General features: G+C 36.7%; 1 protein-coding gene across 1 annotated transcript in view; it reads left to right on the top strand.

The window, feature by feature from the left end:
* LOC128649747 (phospholipid-transporting ATPase ABCA1-like) overlaps window positions 1–27967 on the top strand; it is a 2013556-nt gene that overhangs the window by 1542457 nt on the left and 443132 nt on the right. The window contains exon 39 of the mRNA XM_053703184.1: window positions 24784–24907. Coding sequence (XP_053559159.1) covers window positions 24784–24907 — 124 coding nt within the window. The remainder of the gene's footprint in view (window positions 1–24783; window positions 24908–27967) is intronic.

Raw genomic sequence — 27967 nt, 5'->3', positions numbered from 1 at the left:
CTGTTTAGGTCCTCCTGCCTTGTTCTCCCACCCTGTTCATTCCGTGTCCTCTAGCTTGGGTATTGGTTCCCACTAGTAATTGGAATGACATTGTGGACTCTCCATGTCATAGGAAAGAAAACAAAATTTATGCTTACCTGATAAATTTCTTTCTTTTTGGACATGGAGAGTCCACGACCCCGCCCTCATTTTTTATTATAATTCGCCAGTTTTTTTAGTAAACCTCAGGCACCTTTTTCACCCTTGTATTTCTTCTTTTTCCATTTCCTTCAGCTGAATGACTGGGGGTTATGGGTTACACTTAACAGCTTTGCTAGGGTGCTCTTTGCCTCCTCCTGCTGGCCAGGAGTTGAATATCCCACTAGTAATTGGAATGACGTTGTGGACTCTCCATGTCCGGAAAGTAAGAAATTTATCAGGTAAACACAAATTTTTATATATATATATATATATATAGTGAATTCTTGCACATTCATGTATATAAAAGAATGTGCACATTTTGATAATGAAAGTACATTGGAAAATTCTTTTAAATTGTGTGCTTTATCAGAATCATGACATTTTAATTTTGACTTTCATAGCCCTTTAAGATTTGGTTTTAATACCAAATATAATACATGAATGCTTGGGACAGGTACTAATATCTGATGGATTCTCGTGAATAAATGTGGAATGCAAATTTGTTTATATCTTTAGTTCAGAAAATGGTCACTTAAAATAAAAAAAAGTACTTTTCCAATGTAATACAACAGATAACAAAGACCTGCAAAAAATGCACAAACATATAAATAGTTGCTCTGTGCTAGTGACAACTATTTCATTTACCTGTACTTAAATTTGTCAGTGTTATCAGAAGCAGTTTTAGAATTTAATGGAAATGTTACTTTATATTATCATAAAATTGCTATTATTCGTAACCACTCATTTTGGTTTGTTATCTTAATAAATACCAAATAAAGAAAGTTTGAACTAATTGAACAATGCGTAAACAATTTCATGGTTTTCTGAACACAGGTTTTTAAGCATTAAAATATAAAACTAATAAATTAATACATCCTTTCCAGAACTGTACCTTTTTATTGAGCAAATTAAACAAATAATATATGAGATACGTTTAAGTAAAGTATATTACACTGGCTCACCAGTCTCAAAAGTAATTGTTTTTTTAACAAAGTAGCTGCACCATTTTAACCACAAAAAGACTTTTGTTCTTCGGGATACACTGAGAATATGTAGAGCAACATTTCTATGTATCTATAATGGGATCAACTGTTTTAAGAGAACATTTAATGCAAAAATGTGTCTAGAAAAATCTGATTCCTCAATTTTGTTATCCCTCACCATACCTTTCCAGTCCCACTATCTGACCCTGGCACCAGTTACAAAAAGAAATCACAAGCTAATCCTCCCACTGTTATACAACCCTTTCCTAAACCTTCCTGATCCCTCCAGCAGTATATTTCCCCATAAATTTAAATCCAGTCTTACATGATCGCCCAAGGGTAAACCATTCACTGCAAAATATCTCCCATTGTAATCAACCCAATATCTAAAATCTCTTTTCCTAATGTGACCTACATTTCTGTAGAAATATTTGTATTCTTCAGCCTCTTTTGCTCAGCAGCAGTAGATCTCTTATCAATACATTCCACACTAAAATCTGTGCTACCTCTTAATTGCTTTCTTATTTTAATAAATTCGCTCAGTCCTGATTGGTTAATCATATTTTTAGTTTTAGTGGGGGATTAAAGGGACATGAAACTCAAATTTTTTTTCTTTTGCAATTCTGATAGTGGATACAATTTTAAACTCCAACTTACTTCTGTTATCTAATTTACTTCATCCTCTTGGTATCCTCAGTTGAAGAAAACTAATGTACATGGGTGACCCAATAACACGAGTCATATATGTGCAGCCACAAATCAGCAGCTTATGAGCCTAGCTAGGTATGCTTTTTAAACAAATCATACAAAGAACATGAAAAAACTAGATAATAGAAGTAAATTGAAAAGATATTTGAAATTGCATGCTCTCTGTAAATCATGAACGAAAATAAATGTGGGATTCATGTCCCTTTAATTAGGGGTGAGTGTATAAATGGAGGCATGTGTGGGCTTTAACTTTAGGGTGATTTAACAATAATCGAGTTCATGTAAAGGGTTTACCCCTAGGGTAGAATGAGTTAGTTGGGGCCTAAAGGTGTTGGAGGGATATTGCAATGGAGGGAATTAGCTAGTCACCTTGGATTGGATAGTGGGGTACACTTATAAGGTTATAATAATTAAGTTATTGGAATTTTGATTATGGTTAATATCAGTATCTGTAGTCAGGATGCTGGTTAGTGTGAATACCTAGAGGAGGACATGGTCAGGGTAAATTCATTTAGTTTGCATTTAGTATCAATTGGCTTTGGGGGGCTACAGTTATGGTTAATTGTGATTGAGGTATATTTATTGTTAATTAATATGGGAAGTTGTGAATTAGATATTAAGGTTGGTATATTGCAGTTAACTGAATGTGGCATATCATTAATGTTTGACTTGCTATCATTCAGCCATGTGACTGGTGTTGGCAGTAATAACCTTTAATTAGACATTTTGACTGGAATGTTGCAGTTGTCATTATTGCTTTTCCGCATAGAAACATAGAATTTGACGGTAGATAAGAACCAAAAAGGCCCATCAAGTCTACCCATATTACATGTTACTTTTTCCTTAGGATAGCCTTATGCATGTCCCAGGCATTTTTAAATTCCTTTACAGTCTTTGTGTTTACCACCTCAAATGGAAGTTCATTTCATGAATCCACCACCCTTTCTGTAAAAAAATGCTTCCTCAAATTTCTCCTGAATCTGCTACCCTCTAACTTTAGATTGTGACCCCTTGTTTTGGCATTTATTTTTTTCTGAAAAATGCTTTCAGCTTCTATTTTATTAAGTCCCTTCATATATTTGAAGGTTTCTATCATGTCACCTATTTCCCTTCTATCCTCTAAACTATACATATTTAGATCATAGAGTCTTTCTTTGTACGTTTTATATTTTAGACCATGTACCATTTTAGTAGCCCTCCTTTGGACAGCTTCTAGTTTATTTATATCTTTCTGAAGATATGGTCTCCAGAACTGTACACAGTATTCCAGATTTGGTCTAACTAATGATCTGTAAAGTGGCATAAGAACCTTGCTATTTCTGCTACTAAAACCTCTTCCAATGCAACCAAGCATTTAACTGGCCTTGCTGGTTGCACTGCTGCATTGTGTACCAAATTTTAAATCATCTGAAATAATAATTCCCAAATCCCTTTCTTCTTTAATTACAGTCAGTAATGTACCATTGAGACTATAATTGGCTTTTGGATCCTATATGCATAATTTTGCTCTTGGTAATATTAAATTTCAGATCTCATTTATTTGACCAGTCCTCTAGTTTATTAATATCACAGTTCATTTGATCAACTCCTCCTGGAACATCTACCCTGTTACAAATTTTTGTATCATCATTTGTAGCATTGCTAGCTGTTATTTGCTGTGCGCTATATAATGTATTGGGGCACTTAAAGGGACATGAAACCCTATTTTTTTTCTTTCATGATTTAGAAAGAACATGAAATTTTAAACAACTTTCTAATTTACTTCTATTATCTAATTTGATTTTTTTTTTATTGATATTCTTTGCTGAAAAGCAGTAGCTGTTGATTGGTGGCTGCACATAGATGCCCCATGTGATTGGCTCACCAATGTGCATTGCTATTTCTTTAATAAAGGATATCTAAAAAATGAAGCAAATTAGATAATAGAAGTAAATTGGAATGGGGTTTAGTGTCCCTTTAACACAACTATGGGCCAGATTACAAATTGAGCTAAAAATATTGCTTCCGCGAATGTGCGCTGGTATTATAAGTGAGGTGCTATGCGAACTCGACCTTGCATTCGCATTGCACTGAAGCATTGCGCTCACTAGAGTGTGCCTCCATAGGCTCCAATGATATGAGAACTAGCGTAGCAAAGGGGGTAAGTTGCGCAAAGATGGGAAGCAAATATAAATAAATATATATGTATATGCTTATATACATATATATTTATGTGTTAATATGTGTACATACACATATTAACAAACAAATATATATGTACAGTATATAATATATATATATATATATATATATATATTTACAGGAAACACACAGTCCCCATAGACTGCAATGTAAAGGCACTTTTCAGTGCTGTTTTTTTTTTTATAGCAACCCACACCCGCTCCATTTAACCCCTAAAAACTGCTTTGTGCAGTTTTTTTAATAAAAAAATGCCAATTTTTTTTTTTTTTTTTTTTAATAAAAAAAGAATATTCTTTATTTGTGGGCAATTGGGAGATATTTTGAAAATTAACCAGAAATCTGAACTCTGGTTAATTTTAGGAGCGCTAATTGAAACTGCAAGGTTGCTGTAGCGATAACCAGCCATTTATAATGGCTGATTATTTATCACACGCCTGTAAGCGGCCAAATTTGACCATATATGGGTGAGCAATAAATTAGCACTCCATTTGTAATCTAGCCCTTTATATGTTAAAATGAGGAATGCCCATTAATGAAACACTAGAAAAGATAGGTGAAACAAACGTCAATTATTTCTCCTGTTAAGTGTAGTCAGTCCACGGGTCATCCATTACTTATGGGATTATATCTCCTCCCTAACAGGAAGTGCAAGAGGATCACCCAAGCAGAGCTGCTATATAGCTCCTCCCCTCTACGTCATACCCAGTCATTCTCTTGCACCTAACTAATAGATAGGACGTGTGAGAGGACTGTGGTGTGTTAAACTTAGTTTTTTATTCTTCAATCAAAAGTTTGTTATTTTAAACGGCACCGGAGTGTGTTGTTTTTTCTCAGGCAGCATTAGAAGAAGAATCTACCTGAGTTTTGTCTATGATCTTAGCGGTCGTAACTAAGATCCACTTGCTGTTCTCGGCCATTCTGAGGAGTGAGGTAACTTCAGAACAGGGGATAGCATGCAGGGCCCACCTGCAAGGAGGTATGTGCAGTATATTATTTTCTAAGGAATGGAATTGACTGAGAAAATACTGCTAATACCGATGTAATGTAAGTGCAGCCTTAAATGCAGTAGTAGCGACTGGTATCAGGCTGACATGTATGTATGTATACTCTGAGGTATTTCTGGGGAATGGAATTCACTAAGAAAATACTGTCTATATTAAAGTAATATTTGAGCCTGCACTGTAGTGAAAGCGACTAGCAGCAGGCTTATTAATAACACTTCATAATTTTCATTTTAAAAACGTTTACTGGCATGTTAATCGTTTTTTCTGAGGTACTTGGTGATAAAACTTTATGGGCATGATTTTTACCACATGGCTGTCGTTTGTTTCTGAATAAAAACAGTTTACTGAGCTTCCCCACTGTTGAAATATGAGTGGGAGGGGCCTATTTTAGCGCTTTATTGCGCAGTAAAAATTTAGTCACAGTCTTCCTGTTTTTTTTCCTCCATGATCCAGGACGTCTCTACAGAGCCCAGGGGTCTCCAAAACTAGTTTTGAGGGAGGTAATCAGTCACAGCAGATCTGTGACAGTGTGTTTGACTGTGATAAAAAACGTTTATTATTTCAAATGTTATCCGTTTTGGGTATTAAGGGGTTAATCATCCTTTTGCTTGTGGGTGCAATTCTCTGCTAACTTTATACATTTTCTGTTAAAAATTTGGTTGTTTTAACATATTTGGTTCATCGTTAATTCAACTGTGTCACATTTTTATGTTTCTTAAAGGCGCAGTAGCGTTGTTTATATAGCTTGTAAATTTATTTAAAAGTTTTTTTCCAAGCTTGCTAGTGTTATTGCTAGTCTGTTTAAACATGTCTGACACAGATGAAGCTGTTTGTTCAATATGTTTAAAGGCCAATGTGGAGCCCAATAGAAATTTGTGCACTCAATGTATAGATGTTACTTTGAATAAAAGTCAAACTTTATATGTGAAAAGTATATCACCAGACAACGAGGGGGAAGTTATGCCGACTAACTCTCCTCCCGTGTCAGTACCTTCGCCTCCTGCTCAGGAGGTGCGTGATATTGTGCCGCCAAGTACATCAGGGCGGCCCATACAAATCACTTTGCAAGACATGGCTAATGTTATGACTGAAGTCCTATCTAAACTGCCAGAATTTAGAGGTAAACGAGATCACTCTGGAATAAGAACAGAGTGCGCTGATAATAATAGAGCCATGTCTGATACTGCGTCACAATTTGCAGAACATGAGGACGGAGAGCTTCATTCTGTGGGTGACGGATCTGATCCAAGTAAACTGGATTCAGACATTTCAAATTTTAAATTTAAGCTTGAGAACCTCCGTGTATTACTAGGGGAGGTTTTAGCGGCTCTGAATGATTGTAACACGGTTGCAATTCCAGAGAAAGTATGTAGGCTGGATAAATACTTTGCGGTACCGGCGTGTACTGACGTTTTTCCTATACCTAAGAGGCTTACAGAAATTGTTAACAAGGAGTGGGATAGACCCGGTGTGCCTTTTTCACCCCCTCCTATATTTAGAAAAATGTTTCCAATAGACGCCACCACACGAGACTTATGGCAGACGGTCCCTAAGGTGGAGGGAGCAGTTTCTACTCTGGCTAAGCGCACCACTATCCCGGTGGAGGATAGCTGTGCTTTTTCAGATCCAATGGATAAAAAGTTAGAGGGTTACCTTAAGAAAATGTTTGTTCAACAAGGTTTTATATTACAAACCCTTGCATGCATTGCGCCTGTCACTGCTGCGGCGGCATTCTGGTTTGAGTCTCTGGAAGAGACCCTTGACACAGCTCCATTGGATGAGATTATAAACAAGCTTAAAGCCCTTAAACTAGCTAATTAATTTATTTCTGATGCCGTAGTACACTTAACCAAACTTACGGCTAAGAACTCCGGATTCGCCATTCAAGCGCGTAGAGCGCTGTGGCTTAAATCCTGGTCAGCTGATGTGACTTCTAAATCTAAATTGCTTAATATTCCTTTCAAAGGGCAGACATTATTCGGGCCCGGTTTGAAAGAAATTATCGCTGACATTACGGGAGGTAAGGGCCATGCCCTGCCTCAAGACAGGGCCAAACCAAGGGCTAAACAGTCTAATTTTCGTGCCTTTCGTAACTTCAAGGCAGGAGCAGCATCAACTTCCTCCGCTCCAAGACAGGAAGGAACTGTTGCTCGCTACAGACAGGGCTGGAAACCTAACCAGTCCTGGAACAAGGGCAAGCAGGCCAGAAAACCTGCTGCTGCCCCTAAGACAGCATGAAGTGAGGGCCCCCGATCTGGAAACGGATCTAGTGGGGGGCAGACTTTCTCTCTTCGCCCAGGCTTGGGCAAGAGATGTCCAGGATCCCTGGGCGTTGGAGATCATATCTCAGGGATATCTTCTGGACTTCAAAGCTTCTCCTCCAAAAGGGAGATTTCATCTTTCAAGGTTATCAGCAAACCAGATAAAGAAAGAGGCGTTTCTACGCTGTGTACAAGACCTCTTACTAATGGGAGTGATCCACCCAGTTCCGCGGTCGGAACACGGACAAGGGTTCTATTCAAATCTGTTTGTGGTTCCCAAAAAAGAGGGAACCTTCAGACCAATCTTGGACTTAAAGATCCTAAACAAATTCCTAAGAGTTCCATCGTTCAAAATGGAAACTATTCGAACCATCTTACCCACGATCCAAGAGGGTCAGTACATGACCACAGTGGATCTAAAGGATGCCTACCTTCACATACCGATTCACAAGGATCATTACCGGTATCTAAGATTTGCCTTCCTAAACAGGCATTACCAGTTTGTAGCTCTTCCCTTCGGGTTAGCTACGGCTCCAAGAATCTTTACAAAGGTTCTGGGCTCTCTTCTGGCGGTACTAAGACCGCAAGGCATAACGGTAGCTCCGTACCTAGACGACATTCTGATACAAGCGTCAAGTTTCAAAACTGCCAAGTCTCATACAGAGTTAGTTCTGGCATTTCTAAGGTCGCATGGGTGGAAGGTGAACGTAGAAAAGAGTTCTCTATTGCCACTCACAAGAGTTCCCTTCTTAGGGACTCTTATAGATTCTGTAGAAATGAAAATTTACCTGACGGAGGACAGGTTATCAAAACTTCTAAATGCTTGCCGTGTCCTTCATTCCATTCAACACCCGTCAGTGGCTCAGTGCATGGAGGTAATCGGCTTAATGGTAGCGGCAATGGACATAGTACCTTTTGCGCGCCTGCATCTCAGACCGCTGCAATTGTGCATGCTAAGTCAGTGGAATGGGGATTACTCAGATTTGTCCCCTCTGCTAAATCTGGATCAAGAGACCAGAGATTCTCTTCTATGGTGGCTTTCTCGGCCACATCTGTCCAAGGGGATGCCCTTCCGCAGGCCAGATTGGACGATTGTAACAACAGACGCCAGCCTTCTAGGTTGGGGCGCAGTCTGGAATTCCCTGAAGGCTCAGGGATCATGGACTCAGGAGGAGAGACTCCTTCCAATAAACATTCTGGAATTAAGAGCAATTTTCAATGCTCTTCTGGCTTGGCCTCAGTTAGCAACTCTGAGGTTCATCAGGTTTCAGTCGGACAACATCACGACTGTGGCTTACATCAACCATCAAGGAGGAACAAGGAGTTCCCTAGCGATGATGGAAGTCTCAAAGATAATTCGCTGGGCAGAGTCTCACTCTTGCCACCTGTCAGCGATTCACATCCCAGGCGTGGAGAACTGGGAGGCGGATTTTCTAAGTCGCCAGACCTTTCATCCGGGGGAGTGGGAACTTCATCCGGAGGTGTTTGCCCAACTGCTTCATCATTGGGGCAAACCAGATCTGGATCTCATGGCGTCTCGCCAGAACGCCAAGCTTCCTTGTTACGGATCCAGGTCCAGGGACCCGGGAGCGGTACTGATAGATGCTCTGACAGCACCTTGGGTCTTCAACATGGCTTATGTGTTTCCACCCTTCCCGATGCTTCTTCGATTGATTGCCAGGATCAAACAGGAGAGAGCATCGATGATTCTAATAGCGCCTGCGTGGCCACGCAGGACCTGGTATGCAGATCTAGTGGACATGTCGTCCTGTCCACCGTGGTCTCTGCCTCTGAGACAGGACCTTCTGATTCAGGGTCCTTTCAAACATCCAAATCTAATTTCTCTGAGGCTGACTGCATGGAGATTGAACGCTTGATTCTATCAAAGCGGGGATTCTCTGAGTCAGTGATTGATACCTTAATACAGGCTAGGAAACCTGTTACCAGGAAAATTTACCATAAAATATGGCGTAAATACTTATATTGGTGCGAATCCAAGAGTTACTCATGGAGTAAGGTTAGGATTCCTAGGATATTGTCTTTTCTACAAGAAGGTTTAGAAAAGGGTTTATCTGCTAGTTCGTTAAAGGGACAGATTTCAGCTCTGTCTATCCTTTTGCACAAACGTCTGGCAGAAGTTCCAGACGTTCAGGCTTTTTGTCAGGCTTTGGCTAGGATTAAGCCTGTGTTTAAGACTGTTGCTCCGCCGTGGAGCTTAAACTTAGTTCTTAACGTTCTGCAAGGTGTTCCGTTTGAACCCCTTCATTCCATTGATATCAAACTGTTATCTTGGAAAGTTCTGTTTTTAATGGCTATTTCCTCGGCTCGAAGAGTCTCTGAGTTATCGGCCTTACATTGTGATTCTCCTTATCTGATTTTTCATTCAGACAAGGTAGTTCTGCATACTAAACCTGGGTTCTTACCTAAGGTAGTCACTAACAAGAATATCAATCAAGAGATTGTTGTTCCATCATTGTGCCCTAACCCTTCTTCAAAGAAGGAACGACTTCTGCACAATCTGGACGTCGTCCGTGCCCTGAAATTTTATCTGCAGGCAACTAAAGATTTTTGTCAAACTTCTTCCCTGTTTGTCGTTTATTCTGGACAGAGGAGAGGTCAAAAAGCTTCGGCTACCTCTCTCTCTTTTTGGCTTCGTAGCATAATACGTTTAGCTTATGAGACTGCTGGACAGCAGCCTCCTGAAAGGATTACGGCTCATTCTACTAGAGCTGTGGCTTCCACTTGGGCCTTTAAGAATGAGGCCTCTGTTGAACAGATTTGCAAGGCTGCAACTTGGTCTTCACTTCACATTTTTTCAAAATTTTACAAATTTGACACGTTTGCTTCTTCGGAGGCTGTTTTTGGGAGAAAGGTTCTACAGGCAGTGGTTCCTTCCGTGTAAAGATCCTGCCTGTCCCTCCCGTCATCCGTGTACTTTTAGCTTTGGTATTGGTATCCCATAAGTAATGGATGACCCGTGGACTGACTACACTTAACAGGAGAAAATATAATTTATGCTTACCTGATAAATTCATTTCTCCTGTAGTGTAGTCAGTCCACGGCCCGCCCTGTTTTTTACGGCAGGTCTAAATTTTAATTAAACTCCAGTCACCACTGCACCCTATAGTTTCTCCTTTCTCGTTTGGTTTCGGTCGAATGACTGGGTATGACGTAGAGGGGAGGAGCTATATAGCAGCTCTGCTTGGGTGATCCTCTTGCACTTCCTGTTAGGGAGGAGATATAATCCCATAAGTAATGGATGACCCGTGGACTGACTACACTACAGGAGAAATGAATTTATCAGGTAAGCATAAATTATATTTTTGAACATGATCTAGTCTTAACAATATGCAGTTTGTCATCTAACAAGTTTCATGGAGTGGATATAAAGGATCCAAAAACAGTAATGAAATTTTGTTTTTAAAAATCTATGTAACTTTTAGTTCTTAAATATTAATTTAAATGTTATGATTATGAAGCTTTTATACATAATTATAGTGTTTTCTTTGTGTAATAATTTGCAATTTAATGGGACAATAAAATCCATTATATATATCACTAAATAGCTACAACAAAAGCAGACATCACAACCTGCAAAAACTCATTTCAGAGAAGTACCCCCTCAGACCGCCCCCCCCCAAATTTTTTTTTTTTTTTTATAATACTGGCACTTAAAAGTGAGTCATCAGCTCCTAGGTGTTTGCAGGATGCCCACTGGCTCGTTGGGATGTCTGCATTATGGGAGGACAGCTCGTTGGGATGTCTGCATTATGGGAGGACAGCTCTTTGGGATGTCTGCATTATGGGAGGACAGCTCGTTGGGATGTCTGCATTATGGGAGGACAGCTCGTTGGGATGTCTGCTTTATGGGAGGACAGCTCGTTGGGATTTCTGCATTATGGGAGGACAGCTCATTGGGATGACTGCATTATGGGAGGACAGCTCGTTGGGATGTCTGCTTTATGGGAGGACAGCTCGTTGGGATGTCTGCATTATGGGAGGACAGCTCGTTGGGATGTCTGCTTTATGGGAGGACAGCTCGTTGGGATGTCTGCATTATGGGAGGACAGCTCGTTGGGATGTCTGCATTATGGGAGGACAGCTCGTTGGGATGTCTGCATTATGGGAGGACAGCTCGTTGGGATGTCTGCATTATGGGAGGACAGCTCGTTGGGTTGTCTGCATTATGGGAGGACAGCTCGTTGGGATGTCTGCATTATGGGAGGACAGTTCGTTGGGATGTCTGCATTATGGGAGGACAGCTCGTTGGGATGTCTGCATTATGGGAGGACAGCTCTTTGGGATGTCTGCATTATGGGAGGACAGCTCGTTGGGATGTCTGCATTATGGGAGGACAGCTCGTTGGGATGTCTGCTTTATGGGAGGACAGCTCGTTGGGATTTCTGCATTATGGGAGGACAGCTCATTGGGATGACTGCATTATGGGAGGACAGCTCGTTGGGATGTCTGCTTTATGGGAGGACAGCTCGTTGGGATGTCTGCATTATGGGAGGACAGCTCGTTGGGATGTCTGCTTTATGGGAGGACAGCTCGTTGGGATGTCTGCATTATGGGAGGACAGCTCGTTGGGATGTCTGCATTATGGGAGGACAGCTCGTTGGGATGTCTGCATTATGGGAGGACAGCTCGTTGGGATGTCTGCATTATGGGAGGACAGCTCGTTGGGTTGTCTGCATTATGGGAGGACAGCTCGTTGGGATGTCTGCATTATGGGAGGACAGTTCGTTGGGATGTCTGCATTATGGGAGGACAGCTCGTTGGGATGTCTGCATTATGGGAGGACAGCTCGTTGGGATGTCTGCTTTATGGGAGGACAGCTCTTTGGGATGTCTGCTTTATGGGAGGACAGCTCGTTGGGATGTCTGCATTATGGGAGGACAGCTCGTTGGGATGACTGCATTATGGGAGGACAGCTCTGCTCTACTGTATAATCATACTAGAACAATATGGAAATGACAGCTATACTCTACTACATAGACAGACTTATATACTATGACAGGAAGAGCTGATGAATTTGACTCAAAGGTGGACACACAAGTAAAGAACACTAATCTAGATAAAGATATACTTAAATAATAACCAATGGGGTATCCATCCTGTTCAAGAGGTTGTGTTGCAATCGTCTCTCTCACAGATGGGGGTTATTACTAATCATTATTACTAACACAACAGCTTGTGGCTCATTCCATTTAACATGGATTGAAGCACAGAGCCAGAATGAGCCACAAGCTGTTGTGTTACACCCGTCCCTCTGTAACAGGCATAGGTTGCTACACCTTTTATCGGTCACTTGACTTAAGTCCTCTGTGGCATTTACACTGGAACACAGAAACAAACAAACAAAGCATCCAGATCTTTCCTGAAACGGGGCCCAAATGCGGGGACGTCACAGGACAAGAGGATGGGCCGTAGTTATTCAGCCAATCCCAAAACTGCTGAATGGAAAGGAACAACAAGCCATCTCCCAGACCAAAACAAACAAGTGACTGGCTAGTAACAGAGTGTGCATAACGGTTTGTTTTGTGTGATGTCATCTTTTACTAGCTGAAGAACTGTATAATAAATTACCCAATTGTATTGATTAGTTGCTGTATATAAGCAGGGCACTACTAATAGGGAGAATTTAGGCTGAACTTTCCGAGATAGTCTAATTGATTTGGGGGCGTCAGGGAGACACTATTTCAATGCGGGAGACTCCCGGAGCTTCCGGGAGACTTGGGATGTCTGCAAAAGAAGCAGGATAATTGACATTCAGGAAGCTTTTCAAAGCCTGCAAAGCAATGTATATTTTTATCAAAATTACAGTTTTAAATGCTTAGAAAAAAATATTTATTTTGCATACAGATCTTTTGCAATGCATTTAATCATTTTGGTGCATAAATAAAAAATAAATAAAAAAAATGAAGATAATTTGTGATTTCCTTTGAAAGTAAAAAGTAAAAGGTATTTCAGGTTTAATAAAAATAAACATAAAAAAAATAATAATTCTGTAGCTCAATTATAGATGTTTTTACATCAAAACCAGAACATTTATAGCACAATGTACATCGAACTTGCAAGTAAAAGTTGAAATTCACAAATTCAATTTGCTCTTCTTTTTTTACTATATAAACAAATGGGACATCTAAAGAAGCCAAGTGTATTATTCCTAGCTGGAAAGCAGAATGCTAGTGTCAAAAGAATAAAGCACTCATGTAGATATTTTGCATAGTATTCTATCGGAATTCAGACTATTAAAAAAATGTAGATTGCGTTGTCGATGACCTTTTCTTTTTTTCATTTTACTTAGCTCTTTAAATGTTGAAGAATAAAATATTATGTTAAGTGGTTTTAAAAAAAACTTCCAGCAGGCTATATAACCGAAAATAAATCCATCTCAATGCAATTTTTCTTTCTGATTAGAAATGCAATTCATATGTATGTATTTCATTTTGTAGACTCTTATCTCTACCTTCAGCAAAATTGCTCTTCGATATCAGTTTTATATACTCCAAATTAGTTAGTGGTGTCTCTAAGACTGATGGACAGTAATGTAATGCCCACACAAAAAGCTTGAAAAAAGTATTAATTTTAGTAAATATTTTCCCCTTCATTTGGGAACAATTGTATAATGTTTTTGTTTTGATAGGTTTCATTTTTAGAGACTTTTCTAAATACTTTCAGAAAATCCATTATATTAAATATATAATAACCAACTATGCATGCCCAACTCTTAAAATACACTAATGCACATATAAACGACTTTTCAACTTTTTAATTAAATCATTTATCTGATAATACTAATCTTAAACAGCAATGTGCAGGTACAGGTTGAAAATTCCTGTATGAAAAAGAGAAACTTGGTGTGATGATTATCGTTGTATGGCACTCATTTTCTAGCATTGTTAACACAGATTTTGTATTCTACTGATATAGGTTATGTGGCAAAACATTGTTCATTTAAACTATCTGAGATTTCTGGATCTAATTGTAATACTTTGGATCTTGATTTTAGTGTTGCGTTTTTGAGCCATCTGCTGTTTGTAAATGTATGAAAAGCATAAAAAAAACCTGGGTTTAGAAAGTCAGGCAGCTACGTTATTATACTGGTTTAAATACATAAACCCAACATTTGAATTGTTTTAAAAAACTGTTATTAAAAAGCTTTTTTTTTTCTTTTTTTTTTTAACGCTTAAGGAATGTGCTCCTAAGATTGTTTTTCCCACTGATGATTTGGAGCTCTTTGAGGATTAAATCGAAAAGACATTGGGCAACTAGGGTGAAGGTTTCATTCAATTACTATGTTTTTAGTTTTAAAGCTTCAGAAGTTGGACATCTGCATTAGAAATCAATCTCTCGAACATGCAACTTCTTTGAGATTTACACCAGGTAACATCTGTTTGGACAGATGTTATACTCCTGAAGTTGAATGCTAAAAAACATGGTAGTTACTAATCTTTTAACAGGTGCTCTTTATTTATTATATTGAGAAAGAGGTTCTAGTTCCAAGGTAAATATACTAGATTTACCTTTTGAGCTGCTCATGGTATTTAGGATAGAATTATATACCATAATTATAAAAGAACAGACATTTAACATCCTGTTTTACCATAGACATAGCCTCAAATGATGACAAGATTCTTTATGTTACCGATAACATATTTGTTTGAGTAGAGCTAAAGTCTTCAAATATATTTTTGATTCACAATTCTGTATACCATTCAAGAAAAGGGTACATGAGGTGTTAAGCCCTCCTTATAAAAACTGTTTTTATTCTGTAGATGCTCAGGTATCCCACATCAGAAATATTTTATTCTAGTCAGTCTCCAACCAACGCTGTTATTTCAAGAGATTCTCAAATGGAATATGGCACATCTTTCATGCTTTGTACTTTTTCACTCCTACTATCCTGGAAAATTATATAACCGTCAATACATAAAATAATTGCAGCAGTCACAATTGTTACACATGTTACAAGAGAGTCCAGTGTTCCAGCAATAACAGGTTTTTATTCTTGAGTTATTTCATGGTGAAGACAAAGAATGGATCTTAGATGCTGATCCTAGACCTGAGATAATTGAATACGTTTTTTGGTGGCAAAAAAAAATCAAAATAGTGCCCATTTTAACATTAAACTTGTCTTTTTGTATGGTTTCTATAACTCTCAAAGATGTCTACCTCCATATTCTAGTGATGAGAAGTGATATGAACCACCTCTGGTTCACAAGAGGAAGGCAGTATTGCAAGTACATACTGTTTCCTGTAACAACTTGTGACTGTGAGCTATGGGCAATACATACACCTGTTATTTATGCTGCTTCACGTGATTTTACAGGTGCTGGTATTTTAAGCAGATATTGCCAATATGCTTGATTTTGAATAGGATATGATCAATCTATTAAAGTACATCTTTCACAGGGCTAGAGCTTGAGATCAACAATCTGTGTTGTTAAAATGACAAGAATGTGTCCATTACAGCAGCACTTCCTAAAGAAATAGAACTTGAAAGACAGTCTGCCCCACAAGATTCCATTTCCTACTCATCTCAAACACATCTATATTGGTGGCATTCCCTATACAAACCCTATTCCAGCAATTTGAGCTGGGGAGTATCTTGTTGTCAGGGACAATATTTACAGGGAAGACGGAGACCAGAGGGATTTATTTTGCTCTCAAATATCCTGGAAATGAGAACAATATCTCTGGTATTGTGACATTTTCAATGACAACATTACACCAATTTTTCATATACATTTTCAAGAAAGATTGAAAAGTCAAGCCTCAGGGACATTTGTTCATTGTTCCATAGGGTCAAGAAACGTGCAGAGAATTTAAAAGACATTTATCTTACAGTGAAACTGAACTACAGGACTGGCTACTTTTAAATCATAATATATCAGACAGAATGACAGCTCAACAGAAGAAAAAATATAAACAGGAAAACAAAACAGCAGGACTATCCAGATGTGGATTTGATGGCATCCAACAGCAGTCATTAACTACACCAGCTCTTCAGTCAATTCCCAGCTGCTCAATCAATAGGGGGTGCATGTTTTTTTCTCAGACTTGGAACTTAAAACTGGTGTTTATTTTCCCCTAATATCACAGATGCCTGAGCAGCTGTACATAATCTTAAAAGAAAGAGCAAAATAAATTGCAGTTCATCCTCTTTGACCAAGAGGACCATGCTGGCTACAGAACCACCGTTGAGGATTCAATATTTCTATAAGTTCTACATGAAGGACAAATATTTTATCCAGTCAACAGAAAGTGATGTTAGTGACGTGGTTACTAAATGGTCAGAATGCAGCTGCTAGGAAAAAAAGGTTACTACTTAAGCTTAAAATGGAATCTGAGATATCTTTTTCCAGTTGGATGATTGAACATTTTGTTCCACATCAAAAATAGCAATATAATCTAAATATAGGAATTAAATGGGCTTTATAACCTTTGGCCATGCTTGGTTTTTTAAGTACTGGCTTATATTTGTCCATTATAAACAGATCAATTACATTACCTACAGTAGATGCTCACCTAGAAGAACCCATTGTAATTTTAGTTTCCTTAATATTGTTTTGGTACTTAAACCTATAATCATGATAGCTATTACTTTAAAAAGAAGAGTGTCAGAACATTAAGCATTTTCAATGGAAGAACCATATTTTGTATTTGTAATAAGGATTAAATAGTGTTATAAACATTTCCCACATTTCTAGACAAAGGTTATTTCACACTTTTTTGCTTCAAAAGAAATAGCCTTACCTTCATAATGTGCAAATAAGAAAGTAATGAATGTAAACCATTAAAGACTAGTCAGACGCTTATACACTTATGCCAACAAAACACAAAAGTAAAGACTACCATTTCAATTGGAGTAGTACATTACATTGTCTAGTCTTATCAGGTAAATAGAGTTGTGGTTCTAAAAGGGCTTAGGGCAACACCCTACATGAGAAATTTAAAAATCCTGAGCCTTGTAAGCCGATGCATCACCTTTTAAAGGACCAGTCAACACTGTAGATTTGCATAATCAACAAAGGCATGACAAGAAGACAATGCAATAGCACTTAGTCTGTACTTCAAATTAATAGTAAATTTTTGCTAAATAAATTGAAAAGTTATGTCTATTTCCACTCCCCCTGTACCATGTGACAGCCATCAGCCAATCACAAATGCATATACGTATATGCTGTGAATTCTTGCACATGCTCAGTAGGAGTTGGTTACTCAAAAAGTGTAAATATAAAAAGACTGTGCACATTTTGTTAATGGAAGTAAATTGGAAAGTTGTTTAATATTGCATGCTGTATCTGAATCATGAAGTTTAATTTTGACTTGAATGTCCCTTTAAGCAGTGCCAGGTAGCAGTTTTGAAGACTTCTTTCTTGTTTCTTTTTAATTATAAACTACATGTCCTACAGTCAGCAGCCACATAGTTTAGAAGGCAGACATTAACTTTTATTATGTCACAAGTAATATTTATATGTTTTGCAATATGTCGTTTTTGTGTCTTTTTCTCGCACCCACTTGCTGTGTACACAACTTCTTTCTGAATATTAGCGAGGTTAGGAAAAATAGCAAGAAATTAACCATAAAACTCTAAAATCACTGAAGCTTAGCTTTCATACTAGCTAATACTTACCAGGATCCCGTTCCTTACTGGTAATCCTTTCAGTAAACATTAGGGGAGTAAGGGAGCCATCTTTTTAGCAGTAACAAGTGGAGTGGTCAATTATATCCATTCTCCTAAAAGATTGTGATATGATCTAAGATATAGAAAGATCTATGTATGTGTATGTTATAACTAAAGTTAAAAGGGAGAGAAATATTTACTACATTAAATGTTTAAGTAAAGGGGCATGATACCCAACTGTTGAAACACTTGAAAGTGATGCTGCATAGCTGTAAAAAGCTAAAATCTCCTAAGTATTCACACCCCATTGTAAAGGACTTTAAGCAGCAAATCAGAATGCCTGTTTCGGGACTTGCAAAGGAGCGTGCCTCATGCACACTCATGTTATTTCCTTATTCAGTTTAAGGAAGTTTACTATGAAATCTCATGAGAGTTAAGTGAAATCTCATGAGATTATAGTAAACGAGTTCATGACCTCAGCACTGCTGATGGTGATTGGCTGCTGTTCATTTCATTTTTTTCTTACCTGCAGCAGGGCAGTAACTGAAAGATAACTTATTACAGAGCGCTTACTCTGGTGAGCTGTGGAAATTGTGAGGTAAAATATCTTCCTTTTTTACATAGAGATATTTAGGTGATATTTTCCTGTTAGCTTTTTACATTTATGCTGCATCACTTTCAAGTGATTTAGCATATGAGTATTATGTCCCTTTAAGCATATTAAAGAATGCAATCTACATTCATTGTTTATTTTGGATATTTTTACTTCAGAAAAGTGTTGTTTTTTTCACTCCCCAGTTTAATGCTTAAAGCCAAGCTAATTGTTGTAAAAAAAAATTAAACTTCAAACTTTTTTTTCTAAAGACCTAGTGCAATTATACCACAAACCTTTGTGACTCTACTTTTATGCTTGGTCTGAACATTTCTGAAGTAATATACAACAAGATAGCTGCAATTTTTGGCAAAGTTGACTAAAATGTGTGCTTACTTTATTCCTGATTGTAGTCCAACTTGAAAGTGTTGTAAAAGGTAATAACACACACACACACCACATTTACATACAACACACACACGCTCATGCAACATACACCACATGCACTCTCATAAAACACACATCATACACTCTCATACAACATACATCACACACTCTCATGCAGCACACACACATACACTTTCATATAACACAGACACACTCATGCAACATACACCACACACACTCTCATAAAACACACATCATACACTCTCATACAACATACATCACACACTCTCATGCAGCACACACACATACACTTTCATATAACACAGACACACTCATGCAACATACACCACACACACTCTCATAAAACACACATCATACACTCTCATACAACATACATCACACACTCTCATGCAGCACACACACATACACTTTCATATAACACAGACACACTCATGCAACATACACCACACACACTCTCATAAAACACACATCATACACTCTCATACAACATACATCACACACTCTCATGCAGCACACACACATACACTTTCATATAACACAGACACACTCATGCAACATACACCACACACACTCTCATAAAACACACATCATACACTCTCATACAACATACATCACACACTCTCATGCAGCACACACACATACACTTTCATATAACACAGACACACTCATGCAACATACACCACACACACTCTCATAAAACACACATCATACACTCTCATACAACATACACTATATACTCTCATACAACAAACACAAGTTGCGACCCAGTAAACCCCCTGTAAACCCCATGGTTTAAAGGACCATGGTATAAATCACTTACAAGATTATTTCAATCTGGACTGTCACAATATCAAAGAAGTCATGATACACAAATTTAAGTGTAACAAGCCGCATATCTACACTGCTCTTGATTTACTGACCCCCACATAAATTATTAATAAAATTGCAATTTAAAGTGCTTTAAAAACATTTCTTTTGTGCAAATATACTTCCAAACAGTTCTAAAAGGGATATGAAACAGTGCCCTTTTTTAATTTAAAATCAAAGTAAATCTATAAAAAATGTGTTAAAAACAGCAGTGATATAAGGGAGCTACCATTATTAAAAAACATGCAAACAGTATATGAGTTCTGCTGAATAAGTTGATGGCTTTAATTTCTATTAACAGTTTGGCTTCAATGCATTGCAGCAAAGATGTTAAGTAAATTATAAATGTTTATGCATTTATGTGTTTTATGTATTTAAAACATGTTAAGCCAGAGATTAAAGGGACATTAAACCCAAAAAATTATTTCATGATTCAGATAGAGACTACAATTTTAAACAACATTCCAAATTACTTCTATTATCTAATTTTCTTCATTCTTTAGATATCCTTTGTCAAAGAAATAGCAATGCACAGGGGTGAGCCAATCACATGAGGCATATATATGCAGCCACTAATCAGCTACTAAGCCTATCTATATATGCTTTTCAACAAAGGATATCAAGAGAATGAAGCAAATTAGTTCATAGAAGTAAATTGGAAAGTTGTCTTAAATGATATAATCTATCTAAATCACGAAAGAAACATTTTGGGTTTTATGTCCCTTTAAGATGTAAGGAGAAATCACAAAACCAGGGAAATTCCTTATTTTAACTATTTAAAAAAAAAAAACTCTAAAAAAATCTAAAATCTAGAAACATAAAATCTGTACTAGAACTTTCCCCTAAGGAGGATTATTTTCCTCTGGCAAAATCCAGTAGTTCATCTTTATCCAGGAAAAGTGGCCTTAATGTCAAAGAAAATTAGACCATCTAGTACAGTGTTCATAAATATGTGTACAAACTCAATGTCAAATAGAGCCAACAAATGCTTTTTCTCCTGAAACTTTGCTGAGACTTGTATCTTTAATTCCTTGGCATTAAGGTGATTTAAGAATCAATACTAAAGAAACTGCAAAATATATCTTTTAGACTATAAGTAGACATTAACCTCTGTTGTCTTTGAGGTATTTTAAAGAATTAACTCCCCATTTCAAATTCTTTCTCCTCTGTGGGATTTATCCTTGGTGCTAAAAGGCTTGGTTGCTCATCCCATTGGAACTTGAAGTGAAGCTTGCCTTTGGAATTTGACCTTAATGGCTGTTTTTTCTTATACTAGCAATAACTTAATCTAAAGAAGAAAAGTGCTTCCTGTTGTCATCTGATGATCCTGACATGATTTTTCCTCAGTATAAAGTTGTGTGAAAACTAGTCCCAGAATTATTACTAAATGTCATCTCGGGGAAGAAATATTTTGTCTTTACCTTTTGGCAAATTAGTTTTATACATAGTAATACAAGTAATGTATTGAATCAAGCAAAACTAAGGTCATGTAGGAATATAACCAGAAAAAGGAAAAATAAATTCTCCATATCCAAGAGTCATCTTCAAATAAACTTAAACTATTGGTAGAAAATGTTAAACTAATAAGAAATATACATTTAATATAATTGAAATATATTAAAGGGAAAGGTAAAGTCAAATTTAAATTTGCATGATTCATTTTTTTGTAAAATATATAGCTATATAAATATATTCAGGTATAGATATATACAGATAGATAGAAAGATAGATAGTTTTATTTAAAAATACAAAGAATTTTATTCTAAGTAAAGAACGTTGGAATATTAAATATTCCAACGTTCTTTACTTAGAATAAAATTCACATTATTAAATATTAAAATTGATTAAAATTATTTTTCAAGGTTTAAAGGGACACTCAAGTCAAAATAAACTTTTATGATTCAGATAGAGCAGCAGTTTTAAGATACTTTTCAATTTATTCCATTATCAAATTTTGCACAATCCTTTTATATTCACATTTTGTGGGCAACCTACTGAGCATGTGCACAAGCTCACGGGTTATACGTATATACTAATCTGTGATTGGCTGATGTCACGATACAGGGGGCTGGAAAATGAGGGGTAAATAAATCTACAGCTTATTTGAAATTCAGAATAAGTGTTAAATAATTGTCTTTTAATGTGCACTTGTTTATTATGCAACTAAGCAAAAATAAATTTAAGGAATTTAAATGGAAAGGGCTTCAAATTGTGTGTGAGTATATATATATATATATATATATATATATATATATATATATATATATATATATATATATATATATATATGTGTGTGTGTGTGTATGTAAATGTGTATATATGTATGAATGTATATATATATATATAAATACATAAATACACATGAATATACACATATATGCACATATATATACACACATACACATATTTAGACATATATACTGTATATATATATATATATATATATATATATATATACACACATATATGCACATGTAAACATACACACGTATTTAGATATATATACATACAATATAGCCCTTTCCATTCAAACACCTTGCCATATACCATATAACTTTTACCATTATAAAAAAGAAATTAATATTAATTATTATCTCTAGGATTCATTTTTATTAGTGTATATATGTGTAACACTTTATTTTAATGTATCTATGCACTTTTTTTTACATCTCTTACACTTCACACTAGGGGGTAGGGGGTAGATTACCGCCGGAAACATAAGTTAAGAAACAGTGGTCATAATACAACTGCTCCTTAACTCGTCTGCCACCTCTGAGGTGGCGGACTGCAATCATCCTGATCTGATACCATCTGGATGATTGACACAATGACACCCCCTGCTAGCGGCTGATTGGCTGCAAATGTGCAGGGGGCGGCGTTGCACAAGCATTTCACTAAAACTGCTTGTGCAATGTTAAATGCTGTTGGCATTTAGTGATGCCAGGCAGAAATGATTCGCTACAGTTAGTGTGGTCAGGATATTGGTTATTGCGACCTGCACTAACTATAGCGTGCCACTTTTAATCTAGTCCTCGGTGTGCTTAGTTTTTTCTTTGTAGTGAATTTCTGAGCTTTCAAACAAGGATACCAAGAGAATGAAGCAAACTTGATAATAATAGTAAATTGTAAAGTTGTTTAAAATTCTATGTTCAAGAAAGAAAAATGCTGGGTTTCATGTCCATCTAAAAATCCCTTACTCTGACATATGATATAATCATATTCATAACAATGATATTCCACTTAACAAGAAATAAAAAAACAAGATATACAGGAATGTTACACAAATATAACTGCAAGGACTATTTATAGTCAAATGCCTTAATAAACACATTACCAGTATCAGGAACAAGTTAACATCAAGTACCATAAGGAAAAACATCTAAAATATTAGGCAGTGAGCACAAAATGTACTATATATAAATATAGAGTTTTTCAGTATCATTTAGAGAACCCATGTTTAACACAATGGAACACACAAGGATAGGACATACATCCCTGGTGTTGCTATTTTTTTGGAACAAATGCTATCAGCCTCAGATATATTAAAACCTTTGAAGGTTTCTATCATATAACATCTCTTTCTTCCCTCCTCTAATTTATGGAAAATGTGTTTTCTTGTAAGTTTTATCCTTTAGACAATTTTAGTAGCCAATTATTAGCCAACAGCTTGTTCAAAAACAGACAGTTGCCTAATTTGGCTCCCGGGCTATTTGCCTAACTCGGTTTCAGAGTTAACATTATGGCCCCGATTTATCAAAGGTCTTGCGGTACCTGATCTTTAGACCGCTGCTTCATAAGTTGTGTTTCTGGCGAGTCTGAAGACTCGCCAGAAACACGGCCCTTCAAGCTCCGTACGGAGCTTGATAAATGGGCCTGTATGCCCCAGCTTCAAAGCAACTGTTTGGTGCCTAAACATTTCACTAATATTCTCTATATCACTGATCACAGATTACCAGCTTTTAGAAATATACTAAAACCGTAGTGTCAACTAGAAGGCACATATGGTGAAATATTGTTTGATTTTTGTTTTCAACGCTAATTTTAGATCTTTTGATAACCTAATACAAATATATAGATGCTGTGTGCACACTTGCCTGAGCATGTATATCTGTAAAAGTAGAAACTGACTATGAAGTGTTAATTAAGATTTTCTATCTTTCTCTTAATTGCTCTGTATGAGCTAATCATCCTTGAAGAAGATGCCTACCAGCCTTGGAAATGTGCGCGTTATTGTACATTTTGTTTCTTATCAACAAAACATGTCATCCTCATTAAATAATAAGCAGTGAATAGAATATATCAACCATTGCTTTTTATCTGCTTCTGAAAAGAAAATGAAAACATTGATTTGCTCAAGGATATTCTTCATATATTTCATTATCTCTTTCCTCATACAAGTTACTTTATCTATTGTATATGATTACAAAGTTCTCCATCTTTTAAAGTTATTCATTTTGTCAATGACAGTTCTGAATAAAGGAACTTTCGTGCCAGTTACATTATGCAACATCTACAATATGATTTATTTTTTTGTTACAAATAAGGACATGTTTTTTTGTGTGTGTGTGTGTCCCTTGTTAGCTGCAATATATTTTGTAAATAAATACATATGACAGCATAGCCTCCAAAATAACAACCTCTATAAAAAGATAATGGAAATATAACCAAATAAACACCAACATTTTTGTTTCACACAGAGGGAGGGCCCTGTTAATACAAAGACAAGTTACTGCTGCTATCACTGCTTATTATTATTATCGGTTACTTGTAGAGCACCAACAGATTCCGCAGCGCTATACTAAGTCAATGGTTACAGTTTTTATAGTTTGTACTATACATAAATTAGAATTTCACAAGAAGAGTAGTAAAACATGTATACGACCTATAGTGATGAACTATTAACTATTACTAAATTATATCTCTATTTCAAATGGTTTGACTTTATTAAATTTACCTATAATTACAGAACCTCAAGAATATAAATGATATTCTCAAAGAAGCCTTGTTAATATTTCCACATTTCTGTCTTGGACGAGGTCTAATGGATTTGGCAAAGAACCAGGCTATAGCAACGGCATATAAAAAATTTGGTAAGTACCGTCAAGCTTTTTAAGCACATTTTTTTGGTTGCTTCTTATTTCTAAGATACAACATACATTGTCTACTTAGATGTAAATAAACTCTCCATTTTTGTTTTCTTTTTTTTTTACTAACTAAAACAAAGTTTTCAGAAGTTTTTTTTTTTAAATGGATGCTCTTAACGTGAGTAAGCCAACTTTTTCTTGAAGATATGTATCTTTTTGAAGTGCACCAAAAAGTTAGAATTCATAAGGCACCACCATGTATACACTGCTGATTTTAATTTAAATTGAAATAGCTTTTATATCATTTTTTTTTAATGCAAAACATTATTTAACATGTCTTTGCTCTTCCATATGCATTAAAGGGCAATTTAGAGTGTAATTTCTTTTTCATTTCACTAGTCTCATTCTTGACTATAGCTTGCTCTCAAAGAGAGATTTATGAAAAACCTATCAGCAATAAATGTAGTCTGTAATTACACAGCCAGCAAAAGTTTCATTAAAGAGTATACAGATTTCTCACCGCTATGTTCCAGTACAGTAAATCCCACGTGGAACACCTGACCCCATAAAAAACAAGCAATAGTATCAATAAGGAGACATATACCATCTGGAATTGCAGAGAAGTGAGCTTTGCTTTTAGTTGCAGAAGCAATTGGGAGGCACATACAGTAAAATTGAACTTTTATTATCAGCACATAAAAGTTATAATGCTCATTGATACTAATAACACACAAGTGAGGAGCTTATAGCACAAAAGGGACGCAATACTATTAGCACACAAGGTAAATATTAAAAGGGATATAGTAGATGACAATGACTGGAAAGGACTCTAATGTATGTATGTATATATTTGTGTGTGTGTGTGTTTATATGTTTACATGTCTATATATATATATATATATACACACATGTGCATTTATGTGTTTACATGTATAAATATGCATATACTTTAAATTAACAGTGGCTTGCACTCGCTAGTCTTTTCAAAAACGTGCCATTATTGTAACATTTTGGGGACCGTATCTTCCTGCGTGCAACCTGGCAAGCTGTTTATGAAGTGAGAGTGCACTATATATATATAATCAGAGACTATGGGGGGTAGTTATCAACGCGTCTACTTTTCCTGCCTTCGCCCGGCCCAATACGCCTGCCTAAGCTCGCCTCACATCGCCGCCGCGGACCTGCAAAAATTCGCCTAAGTTATCAAAAAAGCTGTCAAAAAGCCTCGCACCAAGTACGGGGCGATGAGCAGCGGACTGTGAGAGTTATCACTCATCCGATCTTGCTGCTCTTCGGCTTTTTTACAGCTTTCTTGCTAGCCTGTCACTAAGCACCCACACTAAACTACACTGTTCTACCCCCTATACCGGAGCCCCCCGCAACTAAATAAAGTTAGTAACCCCTAAACCGCCGCTCCTAGAACCCGCCGCAACTCTTATAAATGTATTAACCCCTAAACCGCCGCTCCCGGACACCGCCGCAACCTACATTAAACCTAGTAACCCCTATCCTGCCCCCCCATACTGTCGCCCTCTATAATAAAGTTATTAACCCCTATTCTGCTGATCCCGCACCTCGCCGCAACTAAATAAATAGTTTAACCCCTAAACCGCCGCTCCAGGACCCCGCCGCAACCTACATTAAACTTATTAACCCCTAATCTGCCACCCTACACCGTCGCCACCTATAATACATTTATTAACCCCAATCCTGCCCCCCCACACCGCCGCCACTGTAATAAAATTATTAACCCCTAAACCTAAGTCTAACCCTAACACTAACACCCCCTAACTTAAATATTAATTAAATAAATCTAAATAATATTTCTCTTATTAAATAAATTAATCCTATTTAAAACTAAATACCTGTAAAATAAACCCTAATATAGCTACAATATAAATAATAATTATATTGTAGCTATCTTAGGATTTATTTTTATTTTACAGGCAACTTTCAATTTATTTTAACTAGGTACAATAGCTATTAAATAGTTATTAACTATTTAATAGTTACCTAGCTAAAATAAAGAGAAAATTACCTGTAAAATAAATCCTAACCTAAGTTACAATTACACCTAACACTACACTATACTTTAATAAATTATTCCTATTTAAAACTAAATACTTACCTGTAAAATAAACCCTAAGATAGCTACAATGTAATTAATAATACATTGTAGCTATTTTAGGATTTATATTTATTTTACAGGTAACTTTGTATTTATTTTAGCTAGTTAGAATAGTTATTAAATAGTTATTAACTATTTAATAACTACCTAGCTAAAAGAAATACAAAATCAACTGTAAAATAAATCCTAACCTAAGTTACAATTAAACCTAACACTACACTATCATTAAATTAATGAAATAAATTAACTACAAATAACTACAATTAAATACAATTACATAAACTAACTAAAGTACAAAAAATAAAAAAAAAGCTGTTACAAAAAATAAAAAAAATAAGTTACAAACATTTAAAAAATATTACAACAATTTTAAGCTACTTACACCTAATCTAAGCCCCCTAATAAAATAACAAACCCCCCTAAAATAAAAAAATGCCCTACCCTATTCTAAATTAAAAAAAGTTCAAAGCTCTTTTACCTTACCAGCCCTTAAAAGGGCCTTTTGCGGGGCATGCCCCAAAGAAAACTGCTCTTTTGCCTGTAAAAGAAAAATACAAGCCCCCCCCCAACATTAAAACCCACCACCCACATACCCCTAATCTAACCCAAACCCCCTTAAAAAAAAACTAACACTACCCCCCTGAAGATCATCCTACCTTGAGTCGTCTTCACTCAGCCGAGCAGCGATGGAACCGAAGAGGAGATCCGGAGCAGCAGAAGTGATCCTCCAAGGGGCGCTGAAGAAGTCTTCCATCCGATGAAGTGATCCTTCAAGCGGCGCTGAAGAAGTCTTCCATCCGATGAAGTGATCCTCCAAGCGGCGCTGAAGAAGTCTTCCATCCGGGCGATGTCATCTTCCAAGCGGGGTCTTCAATCTTCTTCTTCAGGATCCATCTTCATTCCGCCGACGCAGAACATCCTTCTTTCCCGACGGACTA

Source organism: Bombina bombina, chromosome 2, assembly GCF_027579735.1.
Source record: "Bombina bombina isolate aBomBom1 chromosome 2, aBomBom1.pri, whole genome shotgun sequence".
In the NCBI taxonomy this organism is placed as follows: domain Eukaryota; kingdom Metazoa; phylum Chordata; class Amphibia; order Anura; family Bombinatoridae; genus Bombina; species Bombina bombina.
The sequence above is the reverse complement of the archived record's forward strand: the minus strand, read 5'-3'. Positions and strand labels throughout refer to the sequence as shown.